Consider the following 21,996-nt stretch of genomic DNA (forward strand, 5'->3'; position numbering starts at 1 on the left):
AACAATGTTCGATAACCCTGGACCACCACAAGACGAGGATATGAGCATGCACTTGGATGCAGTCGAGTCCTTCATAGAACAACAACTACAAGAAAATGAAGACGAGTACAGTGATTTCGCGGAAGATCCTGAAGAGCTCGAGTTGATCGATCAACTGCTCGAGGCTGCCACAAAGCAGAAACAGGATCAAATCGCGTCTCTACTGATAACAGACATCGAAGATTATGAAGTACCTCAAGGCGTCCGTCTGCCTAAGGTGCTTGGGTTCGAAGCGACGCGTCAATGGGACAATCAGATCCAACCTGCAGGGCTTCCCCGCGACCAGAACATACGTTACGAGAGTGGTGAGTACAGTATTTGTCTATCCCCTGCATTGTCTCGCTGACAGGCTGACTAGCGACTAGCTGAGGCGAAAGCCAGTACTGGAGGCTTGAGGGCGGAAAGGGAACAAACGCCAGTCCAGGCAGAGGCGCAGACATCCGAACCCGATACTCGATCTCCTCTCGATAGATTCAGACGACCGCCCAAGAAACCACTCTCAGTCACCGATCTCATTTCCCCGGCGTGGTGTGAGCTACAATACTTCTATGTCCTGAGCAAGCATGGACGCAAGAGACGGACACCTGCCATGAAGCAGGGAAGTAAAGTACACCAGGCGCTTGAGGATGAGGTTCATGTCACGGTGCCCGTGAAGATCACCACCAAAGAGGACAGTTGGGGATTGCACATATGGAACGTGATTCAGGGCCTAAGGACACTACGCGAGACAGGAAGGACACGAGAGCTGGAGATCTGGGGTTCTGTCGGCGGCGAATTCGTCAATGGTGTCCTCGATGAATTGAGCTACGACTGTCCGGACCCCAAGCTCGAGGAGCAGAGTCTCAACATGATGGCGAATCAAGATTCCGGACCTGTGCCGCCGGAGTATCAAGCTAGTATACGAGATTATCTTGTCAGCAGCGAGACTAGGGAGCGTGGACAGTCCATTGAGGAAGCCCTGGGCAGCCAGCAGCCCGATATCTCTCAGCAGCAGAGGTCACAGAGAAGAAAGGTTGACAAATACATCTACATCACCGACGTCAAGACGCGAGGGAATTCGACGTTGCCCACAGGTTCGAGCATCCGACCAACAATCATCCAACTCCATCTCTACCATTCCATGCTCGAAAATCTCGTGCAAGGGAACTTTGCGTTGGCTCAAGTCGCCGAGCGATATGGTCTCAATATCCACGACACCTTCTCTGATGAATTCATCGCACAAATAGGAGGTCTAAACCAGCAAGTTTTCGATTTGACTAGTTCGCAGAATCGTGAAATCGACCAGGACACAGACATTCTATCATCAACACAAGACTCTATGGACATTCTACTGTCGCACAATAACCTGGAGAAGTTATGGGAGTTTATGATGTGGCAGTTTCGCGAAACCTTTATTCTTCCGTCAGCATTCGGCACAAGTACAGCTCCAGACTCAATGTTCGGTTCAAAATCTCAGGATGTACCTTCATCGACACCACAATCTGTCGCACAACTACCTCCGATGCCGACCTTTCCAACCCGCCTGTCCCCGCTTTTGACAGCACGATACGTGTCGGCACATGGCAGGACATCTGAAGATCAGGCGGAAGTACTGGGAAGCAAATCCATGATCTTCAACCCGAACTTCATCAAATCCTACCTGTACGATGCGTTAGCTTTTTGGCGCGGCGAACGTAATCCCAAGGGCGTCGAGCTTCGTGATGCCTGGAAGTGTCGCATCTGCGAGTTCCGCGACGGGTGCGCATGGATTCACGAACAAGATGAATTGGCTATGCGGGAAGCCGAAGAACGCAAGAAGATGAGGGAAGTCGCTGGCTTGGAGTCCGGGGCGACTGGGTCCAGAAGAAGCCGAGTCTAGCACTTCGTATCCTCAGCAAGACGGTGTGGCTGGGTGCTTGGGTGCATCTTGATGTACTGTATATGCACCATCGGCGTTCTCGTGGTCGTTGGCAGCATCTGGGTTTGGCATCTTGCTTTTGAGCGTTATATTGGGCGACTATTTGGTGCATTTGACAAGCGTGGCGGCGCACATTGGAGCGACTTGTCTTTTAGGCCGAACTTGGACATTACACTCCGGAAGGTTGATCTTCGATACGAATAAGATGAGCCTTACGCGACGATGGTTCGGAAGGCGACATGATTCAGCATGGCAGGTGATGATGTCCATGAGGCTTCACCTTCAGATATTGCAATGCATATGCTATGAAAACGCTGCGCTAACCTCAATCCTCTCTGCACTGCACCAGTCCATTCAATGGGCATATCTATGTCCAGTCTCTATGCATGGGCTGTGTTCAAAATGGATAAGTCCTCTTCTCATCCTCCTCCTGAAGCTTCAAACCCCTGTCAAGCTGCTCCTGGTGCTTCTTGTCCAGGTACTCAAGCAGCACCTCCTCATACTTCGCTTTCCCCTTGTACTTGCTCACATCGTCGCCCCAGCTGCGGATCCCGCTGGCAAGACGGCCAGGCACGTAATCCTCCTCCGCTATCTCAGTGATCGGGTGGAAATACGTGCGAATAGTGAACAAGACGGCTCCGGACTTGGGCAGGCGGCGCAATGTCTGTCTCTCGCTACGGAAGAAGTGGTGCTCGATCGCGCGGTTCTTCTCAGCGGTGTTCCAGCTGATCCCATCTGAATCTTCGGAGCCAATACTTTGCGACCACGCCAGATCATCGTCGACTTGCAGGAAGTAATTATTTCTCGCGATCAATTCTTCAGGTTTCAGTCGGCGGAAGAAGTTCATCATGCCCTTTTCGAGTTTCTCGCGGTATTGAGGGACATCGCCTGATGTGTGAATTTCACTGAGGGGCATGCCGAATTTGTCCTCCAATCTCCAGAACCCTGCGAGCAGAACCGCGCCGGCGAGAAGGTAGTACTGGCCGTCGGGGCGCTCGAACATAAGCGCTAGGTCGTCCTGCGTGAGGCGTGCGCAAGTCTGCATCGGGTCCTCGGGAAGCGGGCGGGACGTCGTGTCGAGGTCCTCGCCGGACCAGAGGTTCTTGATGCCTTTGTCGGTGCGCTGGTAGAGCATCGGGTATCGCTCTGGTAGGTATGATCTGAGTTCCTCCAGCAATTCATATGCGGCGGGTAACGCTTCGGGCGCGGAGCGGCAGCATTTAGGTCCGCGCTCGGCGATGCGTCGCGCCTTGTCGGCGTGGAAGCGTGGGTAATGGTTGTCCAGCTCGATCCATTCGTCCCATTTGACTGTCCTCAACCCCATGGTTTGGTAGTACTTGTAGCGGAAGGGGCGGTATGGGATTGGCTTGGTTGCCTCAATGCTCCAGCCTTGCCATGGTTCGGGCGCGGGCCGTTGAAACGATGATGGTTCCCATGTTCCTGGCTGGCGGGTAGTATGGGATTTGGAGGGTGGCGCTTTTTCTATAGTTGGCGTCGACGGCCTGCTCGTGGCTTGTTGGCGCCGGCTGGCGAGATATTGTGTGAGGGCGATGGTGAGAACGATGAGGAAGGCCGCGGCGGGGAGGAGATGTGATACGTGAGGTCTCTGGAGGAATGTGTGGAGATCTTGTTGAGCGGAATTTAATATCGATGAGCAATGCTGTCTGGATTTTGCTAGGTGTGTGCTCGCTTCGTCGATGTAGGGTTGCGACCGGGCCACCAGGTCGTTTAATGAACGCTTAAGCGTTTCCGAGTCCATGGTCGTACACTGTCATAGGATTGTACACACAATTTCACCTGGGCAAATACAGTCGTGACAGGCTAGCAAGAGTAGAAGGCCAGCGTATATATGAAGATCCCCAAGGATGGAACTTCTGGAAAGGGACAGCCGGATCCGACCAACGTTTGGAAGGTTCACGACCTTCCAGAGGACATCTGTGCCATGTCGCCGTCTCATTCGAAGGCAGATACTCTTATCGGGCCAGTTGACTCGGACTCGGACTCTTATCAGGCCCACTGACGCAAACTTGTTTGTGGATGATTGCTCCAATAGATGTGCTGGGTTTTGACTGGAATGAATTGCCGGATTGAGCATCGTGGATCTTACTCCGCACATGATGGCGTGGGCAGCAAGCGGGTAGTTTACCGCGAGGATAAGGCCAGACCGTTCTGGGAAGACCTCGCATAGCATTACCTCGCATAGATATGAGGCGTCTCTCTTCAAGTACAATTTTCTGCATATTTTTCCGCGCCCATATTCCGACTACCTTTCTGTGGTCTGACATTTCGATGCTCACGTATTCCCACGCCGCAAGAGACAATGTTTTCCCCAGTGCCGACGATACTTTGAAGGGATGAATGGTAGATCCGGGAGCCATATCGTTCTCGCAATGATGCCAGTCCGGGAAGTGTCCAGAAACGAAACGCATGAGACCTGTTCCCAGTCCTCGTCCAGGGCATATAGCGGCTCGTGTTCAGTCGCTTTCGTGTCAGGCATGTAAGAATCGACCAAGTAAGCGCAATGCTGCACATCTATGTATTTTCCGGGGTCTTCTTCATTGCGGTCATTCATGCCGGATGGAATCAACCATGTTCCTGGAAACAATCCGAATCCTGTTTTACCTTCGTGAAACTCGCCCGGAAGGAGCCCGTCGAACTCACTCTTGATGAACTTGGCATGCACCCCGTCTGGGAGAAAGTGTGATGATGGGAACCGGTACCAGTCTTTACCGAAACACACTGTATCTGCGCTATGAGTAGCGTTCAATGCTTCAAGTGCATCATAAACCTGCAGTGGCGCTCTGTACGCTGTGACAGTCCCAACAATACGCAACAGGCCGACATTGATGGCAAGGAAGACGACCGGCAGAATCGCAGCCAGCTTGAGTTTGCCTGGAATCCTGGCAAAGATGACAGAATCTGGTGAGCCGATCCAAGCCAGGAGTGAGTGGAATGCGATGGCCGCGTTGAGAGCCAGGAAGGGGTATGCTGGGAACATGAATCTTTCCTCTTTATGGGGCTGAATGGTAAAGATGACAAGCCACATGTAGAAAGGCGACAGGAAGGTAAGTGTTCTTAGTATCGGCTGATTCGTGGTTCTTTGCTTGAAGATAAGGGACTGGAAAAGAACAAGAGGTCCTGCAATGGCGGCTAGGGCGAACCACAAGTTGAAGTTGAGCAGCAGGTTTCGAACATAATAGTCCCACGGCTCCGTTCCGAAGATGTCTGGGCCACGATCCTTGCCACCGAAGACATTGTATGCCACGATTTCCCAAGGCACAACAACCGGCTTGTGGTAGAAGAAGGCGTCGACACTGACTTGAAGAGCTAGGACGATAAGACAGCGAACGAGACCATCGAGGTAATGTCCGAACGTCTCAACAATGTCCGCATGTCCCACCAGTGCCATCAACCATTCCTCGATCACAAATGGAATAATGAGTGCACCGGCGAATGGCCATCCCAGCATAGCGCCAAGGCCAAACCACATGATGCCGGTCGCGGTCTTAGAGCCACCATGCCAATCCATAAACGAGGTCAGGCCCAAGGTGGATGTATACATGGCGAAACTGGATGGCAGGAATGCAGAGGATGCATAGAAGAAGCCAGGACTGAAAGCAACAATCATCAGATACATGACTCCAATCCTTGGATTGAGGACACGGGATATTGCTGAGTACAGTCGAGTTTCGGTCGCTGCACAGACAAAGGCGAGCAACACTCGCAGAGCATAGAACTCAAAGGACTTGTTGCTTGCAAATAGACCTGCGATCTTGGCTGGGATCGCATGTATAGCAATGTATGCCCAGCTTCGGATGCTGAACTCTGGAGAATACTCCCACGTCTGAAGACCGTAGCCATGGTTGAGATAATGCAGAGGTTCCCAGTAATTGAAGGTCTCATCACAATCTTGGATTGGAGCGTAAAGAGCTGCTAGCAGGTGCGATGCGAAGCACAGATAGAAGGCAATGTTCAAAGGCAGGTAAAACCTGGGTGGTGGTGCTGATGCTGGTTTCGCCTTCTGGATTCTCTCGGATTTGGCACTGTTCACATCAGTGCCTGTCATGAACCCCCACGTGGTCGCTACTCACCCATCTGACGACCTGACTTGGCTGCCCTGGTGCTGATCCATCGCCTAGAAACTCCTCCGAAGCATAGAAGGAACTGAGGTGTGCTATTGTGGTTGTGGAAGGAGCACCACTTGAAAGAGACAGATATATGCCAAGAAGGCCTCATTCACATCGCCGCTTTAGAGGTATCACGCCGATGCAGTGCATATTCAATCACCCCTTGAGATGAATTCTACTAAACCAGCTAACTTGCTCTAGACACTGCAAGAAAACGGCTTTACCATCGTGGTTACTACGGGACTTTCGTGTCCTTTCAGTAGTCCGCTCAGCTGCGGCATGTGATATACAGGGTGCTATCACCTTGTTCAGCGACCCCTTTCCCACCGCAGCCTCGCGCCACCACCTCAGGCATCTTGTCATGTGCGGTCTGCGTCTTTGGCTACACGTCATTGTTGTTGACACTCGATGACCAGCCCGGTAACGAGATCTTGCGCTGCCAAACTTGTTTGGCAAAGTCCTCAACATCTGCCATCAACACCTCCGGCTTTTCCAGAGCTGCAAAATGACCACCGGAATCATGTTGCCTGTGCCAGACGAGATTACCCATACGCTCAACCCAGGCTTTCGGAATGGGTGCCAGCTCTTGTGGGAACCAGGAGTATCCGACAGGCTTCTCACTGCGGAACCTTGGGTCACCGTGTGGCGTATGGGCGCCAGGATCGCCATGGTATTCTCGGTAGATATAGATGCAACGTGGGAAGGACTGAGTGAACCAGTACAACGTCACATCATCAAGAATGTCTTCTAAAAACGGCGTCTCATCCGTCCATTGAATGAACTTCTCACCAATCCAAGCAAGCAATGCCAGGGGATTGGATGCCAGCACGAATCCTATCGTCGCCGGTCGAGTTCCATGTTCTTGAGCATAAGCACTTCCTGTCTGGATGAATCCCTCCATCCGCTTCAAGCCCTTCTTTTCGGCATCATTGATATTGGCTTCGTTCACACCCCCAGGTTGCTCTCTGGACTTCTACTTCCAGCCACAGCGATGTCATATGTCATTCATTGCCTTCTCCGCAAAAAATAATAATCGGCATGTCGGTCATTTGAAAGTTCTCCGCATTCAGGATTTTTTTTCTCGAGAGTCGATCCAACGCCGCAGTCTGTTGTAGTGTACAGTGTATTCAGACCTGTGTTCTCTACGATATATACTTACGCCCCAACATATGTACCTGATCGAAAATGGCGACAGATGATTTTCCCACGTCTCCGGCAAAGCGTCAACGAACAGACTCGCCGGAAACGAACCGAGACCTGCCATCGATTCCCGGATTGCACCCTCTTGAAAACACGCCCGATGGCGTGCAACACGAGACATTGCAGAATAGCATCACCGGCCCCATGGATATAGAAGTCGGCGAAGATATAGAGACTAGTGTCACAGCATCCGCAGTGCCCGAGCAAGAAATGGTGCAGCAGGCACCGAGCCAAGACTCCAATTCCTTACTCGATGCACTCATGCTGCAGGTCGAAGCGCAGTCTTCTTCCATCCCAAAGATCGCCCCTTCCTCTCCTATCACCGTTGTCGATGCAGCGCAAGAGGCAGAGGCTGTGGAGTCCGAGAGCATGGTCATAGAGAAAGATGGGGCACCAGAGACACACGCAGATGCAGACAATGGAACACAACAGTCATCCACGAACCAACCTGCTCCTGCAACGTCGGATGCTATGGATGTAACGCACAACGTCGTGGACGAGCAGATTGAGAACCATGTCCAACTCCAGGATGCTGAAGCCGATACCGTTACAGACACCAATAGTTCTATACCGATTGTCGGAAACACAGCTGGAGCACCCGCGGTTCCCGCCCTTCCTGAAGCACATATCGCTGCAATTGATTCGATCCCGGCAACTGAGCCACACGCTCCTGATCAAGACGCAGAAGGTGTCGAGTGGGAAATCGATTCTTCACCATACGAATCCTCTGACTCCGATTCATCCGACGACACATCTTCCGATGAGGATAGCGACGAAGATGCAGATGGTGAATATTCCATGTTGGATCCTGAAGAGACGGCAAGAATACTCATGCAAGGAGATGGAGGCTCGGATGATGAGGGCGGGAAGTCGCGTGACAAGGCCGAAGGCGCTGCTCTACGAACTGCTAATGAGCGAACGGAAGAAGTCATCCCCAAGCCCGAAGTCATTGTTACGGAGGATATGAAGATAGAAGAGCTTGGAAATGTTGAATTCGTCGTGGAGAATAATGTGGTAATCAAGGCAAAAACGTCGGGAGAATACCAGGTCCTGGAATCAGGATCATTGATCTGTCTCAAAGATCGAAGTGTTGTTGGAGTGATTGCCGACTTGATAGGGCGAGTCGAGGAACCACGGTACACCATACGCTTCACAAACGACGAAGCCATTGCAGAGGCTGGATTGTCCGCACCCGGCACGACTGTTTTTTACGTGCCCACTTATTCGACCTTCGTCTTCACACAACCCCTGAAGGCTGTCAAGGGTAGCGACGCATCAAACTTCCACGATGAAGAGGTTGGTGACGACGAGATGGAGTTTTCGGACGATGAGGCAGAAGCCGAACACAAGCGTCAAATGAAAGCAAGACGACAAGGCAGGTTGGTGGACACTGGAAGAGGCCGCGGCCGTGGCGGACCGCAATCAGGCAGAGGGTCACACCGTGGAGGTCGACGACCCAGCCATAGCCGCAACAACGATAACAACGGTCTTGCGAACGGCAATGGCGCGTATGGCGATGGTTCTTTGGAGATGAACTATGACGACGTTCCAAATGGCGCTGATGATGGATACACTCCATTACAAAGACCAGACAGCTTTGCTGGCAACACCGAGCAACATCGAGGAGATACCGCAGGCCACCCACTTCCTCCTCCACCATCATCCTTCCGTGGTGGCAGAGGTGACTTCGGCGGACGAGGCAGAGGTCGCGGTAGAGGTAGAGGTGACAGGGGAGGTTTCCGATCCCGTGGCGGCGGCGGATTCAATCAGCCTCGAGGTCCTTTCAACAACCAACATAACGCCAACAACACACAGAACGGGTCTCACAGTTACCCACGGGCGCCAGAAGTCACCGTCCCTACGACGCCTTCGATCACTCCTCACAACGCCGCTTACACACCAATGACACCGTCTCCCATGAGCCCGCTGCCGAACGTTCCTTACAATTTTGGTGGCTATCAACCACCTGCCGGCTTCCCATATATGCCTCAATCGATGCCTGGACTGCAACCGCCTTCGTTTCCGTACCAACAACAGCAGCACCAGCATCAGCATCAGCAGCAGCAACAATATCACCAACCATACCAGGCTACTCAGTATAATGCTCCAGGAATGCAGCCATACCAGACGAGTCAAAGCTATGCTCCGGGCACGCAGCCAGCAGCCCAGCCTAGCTTTCCCTCTGGCCCTTGGGCGAACAACCCGGCTCTTGCGGCAGCCTTGCAGAGACAAGTGGAGGAACAGCGGAGAAATCAGGGAATGTGATCTGTGGCTTCTATATTGTGCAGATGATTGGGAAAATGTACGACTACTGCTTACAGACCGTTAACGATAGAACGTTGGGCGCTGGTTTGGAAAAGTCTCGGAATGAAAAGGTTTGGGAAACACCAATGGTGGATGTCATTATTAGAGTCAAGATACCCAACAATGTTGCCATCAATGTTTCGAATATCTACGAACTTGAAATTCACCGTTTTTTTGGTATCAAAGCTTTTGTTTTTCCGATCCTTGGCCATCCATCTATCGTATCACTTTCTCCGATGCTTTTTTCTGATAGTGACGCATACAAGACCTGTCGCCCGAATTGGGGAACTCGACTCACTGATACTCCGATCTGATAGACAGACTACTGTAGTGACAGACACTCAGCTTCGCTCGAATGAGTACTCTTGACACGCATATCACGCGCCAGAACCGAGCACGACTTCCTGAAATGATGGTTAGCATTCTTTCCCACAGCCTCAATTCAGGGCGTTCAAACTCACTCTACTGATCCTCCCACCAAGTCCTCTCACCCGAATCCCAGTCCAATACTCAAACTGCCACTCGCCCTGCGTCACGAGCGTCTCTAAACCCTGCACCGTCTTCCATCCACCGGCGCTCTCAGCCATCTGCATGACAGCCGTATGCGCAGGCTTGTACGCGAGTTCAAGCAATATCCTCGCAGGGGCAGCCGAGCCCTGACCTTTCAGCATAATCGACGCAGGAACAGACGTTTCCAGAATCTCTTGGAGAGCATTCCCCAGCGCAGCGTCAATAGGTATACTTGCTGGGATCGTAGCGATAGCGATGGTCGGTGGCGTCGCGAGTTGCTGCTTCACCTCTCCAGCGGTGTCGAGCACGACGAGCTCATACTCCGACGGGAAGCTCGCAGCAAGTTCCTCGATCTTCGCCCGGTCCCGACCAATGAGGTGTATTGGCTTATAGCCCATGGAGTGGAGGGTGTGGATGGCGGCGCGAGCGGTGCCGCCTCCACCAATGACTAGGCCTGACTGTTGGGCGTCGCCGAGTGCTGTCGAAGCTCCGGCGGCGCGCAGACAGTCCATCATGCCTAGGAAGTCGGTGTTGCGGCCTACTAATGTCGTCTTGCCAGTCGGTCCAACAACGGGCACGATGGTGTTGACCGCGCCGATCAGGCGGGCTGATGGGTCAACTTCGTCCAGAAGCGGCATCACGTCGAGTTTGAGTGGGATGGTGACGCTGGCGCCACCGAAGTCCTCGGACCGGATTTTGGACTTGATCTCGTCGAGTGAGGTCGTCTCGTAGGCGGAGTATGTGTGTGGTAGACCTGTTTCTTTGAACAGTCTGTTGTGCAGGGCGGGAGATTTGCTGGCTGAGATGGGCGAGCCGAACAGGTAGAACTGTTTTGGGGTGATTTCGCCGAGCAGTGACAGGCCCTGGCGGATCTCGGTGGCGGAGAGTTGGCCTGGTGCGGCCTTGAAGGGGAGAGCGGGATGGCTGACGGGAGTCATAAAGCCGTTCAAGATGCGGGATGCTTGGCCCGCGCGACCCATGTTGATAGCGATAAGGGGGAGATCGGGATGCTGTGAGGCGGACCATTTCTTGAAGTTGCGGAGGGTGAAGTTGTCGTCGATGGTCTTTGCGACGCCGATTAGTTTCACGATGTCGCCGTACTGGAGGCAGCGGTTGTAGATTGCTATCCAGGACCCTGGTCTGGACCAGGATAGGCGCGCTTGAGGGTCGTGGTGAGAGGCGATGATCTTGCTGTAAGAGCTGTTCTTCTTCTCGAGGATAGGGTTGAGAATCGATTCGGGGAAAGAAGCGACTTCCAAATCGACGAACTCACAGCCCATGCGGATGGCTAGGGTACATAGATTGAGGTATTCGTTGTGAGCGTTATCCGGGAATTTGCCGCCTTGGGCACTCGTTCGGATTGTGAATACCACGGGTAGAGGTACTGTCGCACGTAGGAGCGAGAGCTGTGCGGTTACGTATTCGGGTGATGGTATTTTAGAGGTCGACTCGGGATCCACGAGCAAGTCCACACGTAGCTCGACTGCGTCAGAGCCGAGACAGACTTCCGGGAGACTCTTCAGGTGCGGTCTCAGATCCGGGAACGTCAAAGCGACGAAGAACGACTCTGGTTTCCGCTTGAGTTGGGAAAGGATGTCGATCTTGCCGGTGACCATCTGCAGAAAGCGGTCGAAATCCTCAGCCGCTTCGGACATTTGCTCGTTCGGTATGCTTTGACTGTAGTAGACAATGTTGCTGCACTGTTCAAACCACGGTTTCCTTCGTAGCCAGACTCCCATCATGTCTTCGACATAGGCTGGGCGCGTCTTGTCAATCTGTAAGAAGTCCATGACTTGATTGATGTCCCGCTGCACCAGAAGAACGTTTCCAGTCTTCTGATGCCATTCGATCAACAACTGCCGAGCTTCAGGGGCCTCAACAATTCCACCACCACAGGCGAAGATGTAGTCATTGGGCTTCTCCTTGATGACTGCTTTTAGCAGGGCCAACTCACGTTCACGGAAATACTCCCATCCACTTTCTCTGATGATTTCTGGGATGGTCCTCTTCTCGCGAGATTCGAGTTCTGTATCTAGGTCGATCAACCTTTTCCGTAAAGAACGTGCTGCCCATCGACCAGACGTGGTCTTTCCTGCTCCCCTCATGCCGATGATAAATACTGATGCAGTACTGCGATTGAGCTTCTTCTTTGTAGGTTGTGTTGAAGAATCGAGTTCTACTCCCTGCAGTTTGACATTGAATTGTCGAGCCATCGTGTCCCACCACCCTGGCCACGTCTTCCCAGTGCACTCTTTCTCCAAGACGAGGGTCGGCTCCGGGGTAGCTAAGGCCAGGACACTGAAACTCATGGCGACTCGGTGGTCGTCGTAGCAATGGACACCACCTTTCGGTTGCTTTAATTGAGTTCGATCAATGCCGTCGACTTCAATTCCGTCGTCAAATTGGCGACAGGTAACACCGAACTTGGCCAGCTCATCCTCCATTGCTTGTATGCGATTGCATTCTTTGACTCTCTGGTTGGCGATGCCATATATGCGAGTCGTGTTTGAGCTTCCACCCTGAGCCACAGCTGCGAGTACCGAGGCCGTCAAAAAGGCGTCCGTCATAGGCTCCATATCAATATTTGAAAGAGGTGTTAGCCTTCCGTTACGTGGACCTGTCACTGTTGTCGATGTCGATGTCTGCTTGACTTCACAGCCCATCGGCCTCAGCACGTCTGTTGCAAAGCGCGAATCTCCTTGTAGAGAGGAGGAGCCAATGTTGGGGATGGTACATGTCGTTCCGGTGATCGCTGCAATGGCTAACGGGTATGTGGCCGAGCTTGCATCACTTTCCACGACATATTCTGATGGGTTCCGATATGTGCCTTGTGGAATGTGATAAGTATGTTCTTCTGTCTCTGATTTCCGGACATGTACGCCGAAAGAGCTCATCATAGCAATAGTCATGTCAATATATGGTTGCGAGACAGGCTTTCCTCCCACAAGCCTCAACGTGACTGGCTCTTTTGCGTATGGAGCGCACATCAGGAGTGATGAGACGTATTGTGATGACACTTTTGCAGCAAGCTTGATCTCACCTCCATTAAAGCCACCTGAAGCGGTAATATTTAATGGAAGGCAGCCAGTGCTTTCGAGATATTCGACTCCGGCGCCGTTAGCCTTCAGTGCGTCCACTAAGTCTCCAATCGGTCTTTGCTTCATGCGAGCATTGCCCGTCAGAATTGTGGATGCGACCTGGTTCTGGCGGGTCAGAGTGACTACTGTTGTCAGAAATCGTGCCGCTGTACCAGCATTGCCGAGATATAGAGGATGATGGCTGGCTTCCAGATGACCGCCGTTGCCATTTACAACCAGGACCTCGCCATCGTCCTCCCAAGTAAAGGTGGCAGCTCCCAGTCGAGTAAGAGCTTCGAGCATGACTTCGGTATCGGCGGATGTGAGCAGGTTCCTGATACGGCATGTGCCTTGACCTAGTGCTGCAAGTACTAGTGCTCTGTTCGAGATGCTTTTTGAGCCTGGTGGTGCACAAACAACATTGAGATCGCTTGGTACGCCAGGTAGAACCTCAATGCTCGGAGAAAGAACCACACGGAGGTCGGAATCTGACACGACACTGGCCTTCTGTTCGTGTGTGTGTCCAATGGCAGAGAGCAGGACAACCTTCTTCTTTGCACCGTCGTTCTTCTTGTCTACACCCATCTTTTTGAGCATACCGTCTACGGTGCAGCGCTTGCCTCCTGACAGTTTGCGCACCCTTTCATCGTCAAGACGCGTAGGCAGGCCATAGGCAGCGATGCATTTCTGCAATCTGCCAACAGCAACTCCGCTCAAAATGCCCAAGTGTCGAGCGAGTTCCGCCTCCTTGACCATGCCAATTGCAACGCACTCGCCGTGGAGTACTTGAGGTGTCAAGAAAGCTTCCATGGCATGTCCAATTGAATGTCCGAAGTTCAGCAGGTTGCGGAGACCCGTCTCTCTTTCATCAATGGTGACGACGTGTGCTTTGAATTTGGCGGATGCTGATATTATACGGAGCAAGATAGACTCGATGTCCTTGAACCTAGCCGCACCCTGACTGATGTCTCCATTAACAGCAGCCATAATACGTTCAGCATTCTTCTCGAGGGCAACGAATTCCTCCTCCTCGGAAATAGCTGCGGTCTTGACAACCTCGGCCATACCATTGACGAGCTCTCTTCGTGGTAGAGTTCCAAGGAAATCGAGATCGATATAGATGCGCTGTGGTTGCCAGATGGCACCTACAAGGTTCTTACCAAGGGGTGTGTCGATGGCAGTCTTTCCACCAATCGACGAGTCAACCATGGCAAGCAGTGTAGTCGGAACTTGGACAAACCGAATGCCTCGCATATAAGTCGCAGCAACAAAGCCCATCAGGTCGCCAACGACGCCGCCACCCAGGGCGATGATGACCGTATCTCGACCACATGGTGGACTTTGACTCAGAAGCCAATCCTCAATGTCATCCTTGGTTTGCCGTGATTTGGAGCTCTCCCCGGGCGGGATTTCATGAACCAGTAGCCGTGACGATTTTCCTGCTTGTTGTGCTGCGGATTTGAAAGCTTCCTGAAAGCTTTCAATGTAGAGAGCGCCGAGGTTGGTGTCGGTGAACAGGACATAGGTAGATGACTCAAGGTTGTTGAGCAAGTCTGAGGCAACATAGTTGCGCCATAGGCCGAAATTGATTATGATACTCTCTTTGCCGAGTAAGCTGATCCGCACCTCCTTCGCCGTGCCATTGACCAGCGGCATCATTGCTTGTGCAGACCACAGACGACAGTATAGAGATTCCCCGGACACTGCAGGAGGATCGGAAACGAGATTATTTTCAATGTCTTGGCCGGGTCAGGTGCTTGGCAGGGACTAGGCCGTGATTTAGTGCAGCCTTGCGCAGGGACCAGGAGAAAGGATTGGAGAAATGGGGTCACTAATTCGACGCTAGCATGGATTACATAACCGCACAAGGCTGGAAATTTCAGCATTTGGGTTTTGAGCTCGGTTATAGAGAGACACCCATATACCACTCAGCATGCGGAATGTGGCAGAGGAAGTGATACAGGTTTGATTAGGGCAATGCCTCTCATTTTCTGTCGTTTTCTATCTTCTCAGACATGGTCTACTGCTCCCCCTGAAACTTGCGACTCAAAGCATACATTTCCACAAGGTCGGGCAACGATCAAGTACAATCCCTTCATCTCCAGCACAGGGCTTTCCCTCAGCCGAGAAACAGCAAGTGATCCCGGTTGAGTATCTTTCCCTCATGAGCGCCTTCGACTTTTAACCTTGCGGAAACGTGACATGGTGAATAGGTGGAGTTTTCGAGTAGTAGTTGTGCACTTGAGTTGTGGGGTTTGCGAGATGTTTTCGGTGGACGTCCAAGAGTGCTGACAAGTGTAGTCGAGTGACTAAGCTCTTGCAATCATTCAGCGCTGAATCGCTTACCAACCGCTAGCGCCAGTGGTAGCAGCCTCTTGGGCCCAGTCACCGCCACCAGTGCCAGGGTCGTTCCAGGTGGCATCGGCCTGAGGAGCACCCTCGATACCGGGAGCAGCAGCAGCAGCAGCAGCAGCAGCAGCAGGCTCTCCTTGCCAGTCCGCATTGTCTGTGAATCCACGGTCGACCGCAGCCGGACCAGCTTCCTCGGCGCCTGGCAACTTCTCCTCCTCCTTTTGTTCCTCGGCTTCAGGATCACGGTAGAAGTAAAGATCGACCACAACATCCCACTCGACCTCACGGTTGGCAAGGGTGCCTCGGAGACGGAGGACCTCACGAGCCAACAGATACCAAATCAGACCAATGGCGTGACGACCCTTGTTGTTGGTAGGAATAGCAACATCGACGAACTCGGTAGGAGAGTCGGTGTCGCAGAGAGCGATGACAGGGATGTTGACATAGGATGCCTCCTTGATGGCTTGAGCGTCGGTGCGGGGATCGGTCACGATAATCAGGCGAGGTTCCTTGAAGGATTTGGTGATGTAATTGGTAAAGTTACCGGGGGTGAAACGGCCAGCAATGGCGACGGCGCCGGTGTGAGCAGCGAATTTGAGGACAGCACGTTGACCGTAGGGACGGGCGGAGACGACACAGATATCGGCCGGGTTGTCGATTGCAGCAATGATGCGAGCTGCGAGGACAATTTTCTCCCTGCGCAGGCAAGTCAGTATTTGTGCGGTTCCGCTACATTTTCTACGTCGCAGCAACGATCTGCCGTGGCTGAGCATACCAGGTCTTGGAGATGTTGATGACATTGACACCGTCAGGGCGAGTCTTCCACAGGTATGGTTCCATGTGAACTTGCAAGTTCTTGGAGCCCAAATGACATTGTGCCGCCAGGAGCATCTCAATGTCCTGGGATGTCGGGCTGAAGATCGGGGGAAGGTTTGCAGGGCTCGCCATGATTGCGACTGAGGATGCGATTCAGTCGGGAGCGAGAATGAAGAAGTGGTTGAAAGTGAGGGAATGTAGACGTTGGTGTTGAAGATGAGATCGACCGTCAATAGCCAGGGCAACTTTTTCGGAGAAAGTGCGCTTCTGCCAAGATTTTCGCTATAGCTACATGTGGTTAGCGTGTGATCGGGTAGTCGGGGCTAATGTTTCTGCGCCGCGAGATTCGACCATGGGAGCACTTCACCATTGAGAAACTTCAGCAGTAGACTGCGCTCTCCTAAACAGCATCATCACAGCGATGCCTCCCCACGCATTGTCCGCTGCGGCAAGCAGCATCTTCAATTGTAAGTTGGATCACTCTGATAGAAATTTGCACCATTGACAATGACTAGTCACGAGCCTTCTCCAAAGCTTGCCTTCCGCATCACGCAGTCACACCTTTACGAAATGTTCAGCATGTCTCTTCTCGACCACAGCTACGCTAGAAGCCAAGCGGACGAAAAAGCGCAAAGTCAGAAAACATGTTGATCCATACCGCTTGGCTCAAGCACGACAACGGAAATCTGCAAACCTGGCTCGACAAAAAGTTCTGGAAGAAGAACGGAAACTTGCACTGGGCGACCCCGTTCGTTCGCGGCCGACACCTTTCGTCGACTCATTACGCGCAAGAGCCCCCGTCGAAGCGATCAAAGAATCTTACCTCAATTACCTCCTGAAGAAGGAGGACGTCGAGAAGTCGTTGGAATACTCGAAATGGCTTACGGAACCTCTGCCCGACACAGATCCTGTCCCTGGAGCTCACAATGACCTGAAAGAGAGAATTGAGAAGCATGTTTCATCCCATGACAATGCTTCGAAAGCGCTACTGGCAATAGCTTCTCTCGAAAATGCCAGCACAAGGGATCGTACTCGCATCAATGTCCAAAGGTGCATTGAAGAGTTTGGGCGTCATCGTACTGACGGTGTCCTCCCTCCAAAACTTCAAAGCAAGCAAGCGCCCGCAACGAGCACTACAGGCGCGGAGGCAGGTACAACAGAAGTACCTAAGAGAATTGGAGCAGACACTGGCTCTCCGGAAGTGCAGATCGCCATCCTCACAGCTAAAATCAACGTGCTGGCAGACAACCTACATAAAAAGGACAAGAACAATAAACGAGGCTTGAGACTCATGGTGCACAGACGACAGAAGTTGATGGCTTATCTGAGGCGGCAGGACCGGGGAGGGCCCAGATGGCAGAATATTGTCGAGAAGCTTGGTCTCAGCGACGCCATGTGGAAAGAGGAGATCAGCCTGTAAAGTTATGATCCGCGCAGGTATCTGTACAACCACACAGCCATATCCAGCCTTCGTCTCATCAAGAATTCTTCAAACGGGAGTGGCCAACCAAAGCCATTTCCCTGGCAATGGTGAATATGCAATAGGTGGATCGCTCTACATGCTAAAAACACGACTAGAATCTTGTTGGCTTTTCTAACGCCGCCTTTATCTAAATCTTTTGTCTCAATCTTTCCGCACGTCGATGATGCTGATGGCCTTCTGGATTCCAGTCTGCCTTGCTGCGGCAAGGCTGACGCCACCAGGTAAGATTTAACATTAGTCAGATCGCACGTGCCGTTCACCGCAGAATCACACAGCTTCAGCCGCACTTACTATTGACGACACGACCGCATTCTCGTCTGCCGGAAATGCTCTCACTAGGCTTGCCCATGGCAATACTATGCCCACCGCAGCTTGCTCCGGACACGTTCACAGAATTGTTCAAAGTCATGCACGCTTAGGCAATCCCAATGGCAAGGCTCCCTCAAGAGGGGAGGTAAGTGGAGTATTTCTGGGAGACAGCACAGCATAGCTGTCTCAACAAATGTCTGGGACATAGGTACTCACGCTTCGAACTCCCTTCAAAAAGCAGGGTCTTATACTTGCAGGCAGTGGTTCTCCTGATGTTCTTTCGTTCTTTCGCTTTGTGCATTGAGCGGCAAGGCTGATGCAGAGGACAGGCATTCACCATTCTGCAGCATGATCTAGTGAGAAAACTGGGTACCAATATGAAGAGAACCTGGGATGCGTTTGGACATGACGAACCCGAGTCTTCTGTTGCCCGTCGGAGCATCGAAGGTCCCGGGAATACCGATGGGCTGTCAATGCCTAGCGATGAGATACAATCCTGGTCGGAGATGCTGACTTCAGTGCTCGGCGTCAAAGACACAAGCTCTGACGACGACCATGAGGCGTTTCCTGAGGGTCTTACTCAAAAAGGTGGTGTTTTGTCGAATGTCGACTACGTCTCCGAGTCCACCCTGGAGCAGTCAGCATTAGCCCACGTCGGACGACAAATCGAAGCTTGGGCCGAGACAGCGGTTAGCTCACTTCAATCTGATCAGGATATCGGCCTTGAGCCTCCCTCCAAGACCAGTCAGATGCCTCACTCGATGACGGAGGACATTCAGTGTTTCGGAATGATCCATGGTTGCGAGACACGCCTTGTCAACAGTATGCAAGACTTGAGTGTTCGTCTTGGTAGGATGCCGTCTGATGACCGATGGGTCACCTTCCATATTTTGTTCGGGCAGACAATCGTCCATTTGGTCCTCGAAGGCTACAACGAGCAGCCATTCGGTCAGGTCAGAGACGGTCTGTACAATCCTCTAAGTGCCATCTACAAGTTGACTGGAGTCAGTCCAATTGCATATGTGCCCAAAGAAGACTGCTTGAGGGTCATCAACCGGGCCAAGAAGCAGCGTGATGCTGAAGTCAATGTCGACATTAACGTCTACGGACCTGCAAGTGCTTGCTCCGAGGTGGGCCGGATTCTGTCGCTGGAAAGATTATATCTTCAACATCCAAGACATAGACACGCTGGATTCTCATACCAAAATCCACATATGCTGGCATACAATGACATTCAGGTACCGGAACAGTCCGATGACAGACTCAGTGAGGCGTCACAAAACGGTGCTGTCAGAAATGTACAGCAGATTATTCTCGATGTATGCAGCGCGGAGACTCAAGATCATGACTACCAAGTCGACATCGACGATGTTCTTTCAAACACTCGACTGTTTCCCCACCAGGCAACAGCTGTGCAGTTCATGATAGAGAGAGAGCTGGGCCCGATCCCAGAAGATCGGAAGCTCTGGCAGTATAAAGTGGAAGAAAACCGGGTCAGATTCCAGCACGCTGTCACTGGATCCTGGACGGCGGTTGCCCCGTCAGAGATCGGAGGTGGAATCATTGCGGATGATATGGGCATGGGTAAGACACTCAACGTTTTGAGTGTGGTTGCGAAAACTCTCCCTGAAGCCCGAAACTGGGCGCAAACAGACAAGGAAGGTCCGGGTGACTTGGAAGGTCGCACAATGCGTTCAAGGACAACTTTGGTGGTTGTTCCGTCGCTATTGATCATGAATGGGTGGCAGGAAGAGATCGAAACAAAACTAAATACCTCCCTCAACTATTGCAGGTACCACGGACGAGGACGCAGGTTCCACCGACAGTCAATACTCGATACCGATATCATATTGACTACATATCACACTCTGGCCGCAGAGCGCAAATCGAAGAAACATCCTTTGAGATCGATCAAATGGTTCAGAATCGTTCTAGATGAGGCCCACACAATTCGGCGCCAGGCCACAGGACTCTACCACGCTGTCGTGGAGCTAGGGGCCCGTTACCGATGGTGCCTCACAGGTACGCCAATACAGAATACGCTGGATGATCTGGGAGCTTTGCTCGCGTTCATACGTGCAGAGCCTTTTCATAATAGCTCGGTTTTTCGCAGGTTTGTTGTGATGCCATTCTCACATAACAATGAGGAGGATGTCAATCAAGCTAAGGCCAAGCTTTCACTATTGCTGAACTCGGTATGCATACGGCGCAGACGAGAACGACTGGAGCTTCCTCCGATGAAGGACGAACGGCGCAACGTGCAACTCTCAGACCAAGAACGACGCCTCTACGAAAGGACTAAGGACTCCATGTCGTACATGCTTTCGCATGGGCTGCGAGACAAGTATTCCGGCACCCCTTTTGGTAAATTTCAAATTCAGCTCCAATTACGTCGTCTATGCAATCATGGCACTTTCCAAAGGCCATTTGTCGGCCACAACGACGACATACAAACTCAACGGGAAGAAATACTCAGTTCTATTGGCAAGGATGGCGAGGTCGAGTGCTCATCCTGCCACGAAAAGACCCTCATGCTGGCGACGAACTGGGCTGCCGTTCGCCAGAATCCTTCATGCAATCACAACTTTTGCGACGAGTGCCTCGCACAGCTGTCAGACCAGGGACAAGAAGCACTGAGGGCATCTGTGTGTCCATACTGCGCAAACCAAGAGTCTTCCACCCCATATTCTTCGATCTTGAAGCGCGGAGCTTTCCCGCACCCAACACCCGGATTTCTTACCATGGGACATTCTTCAAAAATGGAGGCTCTTGTAAGGGATGTTCAAGAGCGGATCCAGGAGACCAAAAGGTAAGCCCAAGCATGGGTTCCTGATCACCGCAGCTGAAACTGACCTATATATGAACAGCATCGTTTTCTCCACGTGGACAAGGTCTCTGGATCTAGTCGAACTCCACCTGAAGAAGGAGAGGATACTCTTCACCAGAATTGATGGAGCTACCGAACCCAACAAGAGGCAAAAGATTCTCAATGAGTTTGCTAAAAGCAAGAAGGTCAGAGTCCTCCTGATGACCACCGGGACTGGTGCATATGGGTAAGCGTCACCAATCTCTTCGCAGTATTGGCATAAACTGACGTACAAGCCTGAATTTGACGGTTGCGAACCGAATCTTCATACTTGAGCCGCAGTGGAATCCTAGCATCGAGGACCAAGCAATCGCCCGGGCACAAAGACTCCTTCAGGAGCATAGCGTCCATGTCATCCGATATGTCGTCCGTGGTACAGTGGAAGAGGTAAGAAGCACTCTAGAGATAACAGTGCGCACGGAGACTGATTTGAGCAGGACATCAAGAAGCAACAACAATCGAAGATTGATGTTGCCGAAATGGGATTTCGTGGTCTCTAGGATCAAGATTTATCCGTCAAGGCCGTCTCGGTGGGCAGAATGACCACGTGACAAGGAGGTAGACCATGGTGGGAAGGCGAGCTTGAACAGGCAGTTTGATGCCTCACTCCAATGATGTCCGCCATGCGCGGGCCTTTCTACTCCTGTTCGTACAGGACCCTCTTATCTCTTGCACTGCCTTGAGAAAAGTTTTAGCGTCCATGGAGAGCATAGCAGGTAGCGGGAATGGTGCAGTCTCCACCAATTGGACGGCTCGACAGGCTGTTCCGATGACTTTTGCGGCTGGAACTCCTTGCTTTACACCGAGTCTTGGCACGAAGACAGATAGGCATCCATCTACAAGCACCTGCGCGGCTGCGCGTCGGTCAGAGGCTCCGATAGACAGGCAGGACCTTCGGTTCTGGGGACTCAATGATCAGCCCCACACAAGAGTATTGAACCAGAATGTTCCCAGTCGGAGGAACAGTATGCTATGTAGAAAAGACCCTGGAGGATAGCACAGCGCATTCACATTAC

At 52.1% G+C, this 21,996-nt stretch overlaps 8 protein-coding genes across 8 annotated transcripts; 4 read left to right on the forward strand and 4 right to left on the reverse strand.

Moving 5' to 3' along the window:
• The first annotated feature begins 71 nt into the window (after window positions 1-71).
• On the forward strand, window positions 72-2,115 carry EDD37DRAFT_46057 (exonuclease V). The gene is made up of 2 exons (XM_062812956.1): window positions 72-344; window positions 398-2,115. The coding sequence occupies exons 1-2, from the start codon at window positions 225-227 to the stop codon at window positions 1,895-1,897; spliced, it is 1,620 nt and encodes a 539-aa protein (XP_062675177.1). The 5' UTR covers window positions 72-224; the 3' UTR covers window positions 1,898-2,115.
• Window positions 2,116-2,333: 218 nt separating this feature from the next.
• Window positions 2,334-6,068, reverse strand: EDD37DRAFT_655365 (Alg9-like mannosyltransferase family-domain-containing protein; the record flags this gene model as incomplete). Its single annotated transcript, XM_062818754.1, has 4 exons — window positions 2,334-3,596; window positions 4,051-4,207; window positions 4,234-5,925; window positions 6,028-6,068. The coding sequence occupies 4 exons, from the start codon at window positions 6,066-6,068 to the stop codon at window positions 2,334-2,336; spliced, it is 3,153 nt and encodes a 1,050-aa protein (XP_062675178.1).
• A 162-nt stretch (window positions 6,069-6,230) lies between these two features.
• Window positions 6,231-7,102, reverse strand: EDD37DRAFT_616614 (Alpha/Beta hydrolase protein). Its single transcript, XM_062815677.1, has one exon. It carries the CDS (start codon window positions 6,962-6,964, stop codon window positions 6,446-6,448), a length of 519 nt encoding a protein of 172 aa, XP_062675179.1. The 5' UTR covers window positions 6,965-7,102; the 3' UTR covers window positions 6,231-6,445.
• Window positions 7,103-9,688, forward strand: EDD37DRAFT_616616 (Gar1/Naf1 RNA binding region-domain-containing protein). Its single transcript, XM_062815678.1, has one exon. The coding sequence runs from the start codon at window positions 7,249-7,251 to the stop codon at window positions 9,526-9,528; it is 2,280 nt and encodes a 759-aa protein (XP_062675180.1). The 5' UTR covers window positions 7,103-7,248; the 3' UTR covers window positions 9,529-9,688.
• On the reverse strand, window positions 9,689-14,852 carry EDD37DRAFT_616618 (pentafunctional AROM polypeptide). Its single transcript, XM_062815679.1, has 2 exons — window positions 10,029-14,852; window positions 9,689-9,971 (listed from the first exon to the last, which is right to left on the reverse strand). The coding sequence occupies exons 1-2, from the start codon at window positions 14,811-14,813 to the stop codon at window positions 9,945-9,947; spliced, it is 4,812 nt and encodes a 1,603-aa protein (XP_062675181.1). The 5' UTR covers window positions 14,814-14,852; the 3' UTR covers window positions 9,689-9,944.
• A 644-nt stretch (window positions 14,853-15,496) lies between these two features.
• EDD37DRAFT_559027 (40S ribosomal protein S0) lies at window positions 15,497-16,454 on the reverse strand (the record flags this gene model as incomplete). Its single annotated transcript, XM_062813774.1, has 2 exons — window positions 15,497-16,202; window positions 16,282-16,454. 2 exons carry the CDS (start codon window positions 16,452-16,454, stop codon window positions 15,497-15,499), a joined length of 879 nt encoding a protein of 292 aa, XP_062675182.1.
• Window positions 16,455-16,743: 289 nt separating this feature from the next.
• Window positions 16,744-17,742, forward strand: EDD37DRAFT_645052 (30S ribosomal protein S15; the record flags this gene model as incomplete). The annotated part of the gene is made up of 2 exons (XM_062817590.1): window positions 16,744-16,789; window positions 16,838-17,742. The coding sequence occupies 2 exons, from the start codon at window positions 16,744-16,746 to the stop codon at window positions 17,740-17,742; spliced, it is 951 nt and encodes a 316-aa protein (XP_062675183.1).
• A 749-nt stretch (window positions 17,743-18,491) lies between these two features.
• EDD37DRAFT_645053 (SNF2 family N-terminal domain-containing protein) lies at window positions 18,492-21,480 on the forward strand (the record flags this gene model as incomplete). The annotated part of the gene is made up of 4 exons (XM_062817591.1): window positions 18,492-20,923; window positions 20,982-21,167; window positions 21,217-21,367; window positions 21,418-21,480. 4 exons carry the CDS (start codon window positions 18,492-18,494, stop codon window positions 21,478-21,480), a joined length of 2,832 nt encoding a protein of 943 aa, XP_062675184.1.
• Between the last annotated feature and the right edge of the window lie 516 nt (window positions 21,481-21,996).

This window comes from Exophiala viscosa, assembly GCF_022695815.1.
Source record: "Exophiala viscosa unplaced genomic scaffold EDD37scaffold_1, whole genome shotgun sequence".
Taxonomy (NCBI): domain Eukaryota; kingdom Fungi; phylum Ascomycota; class Eurotiomycetes; order Chaetothyriales; family Herpotrichiellaceae; genus Exophiala; species Exophiala viscosa.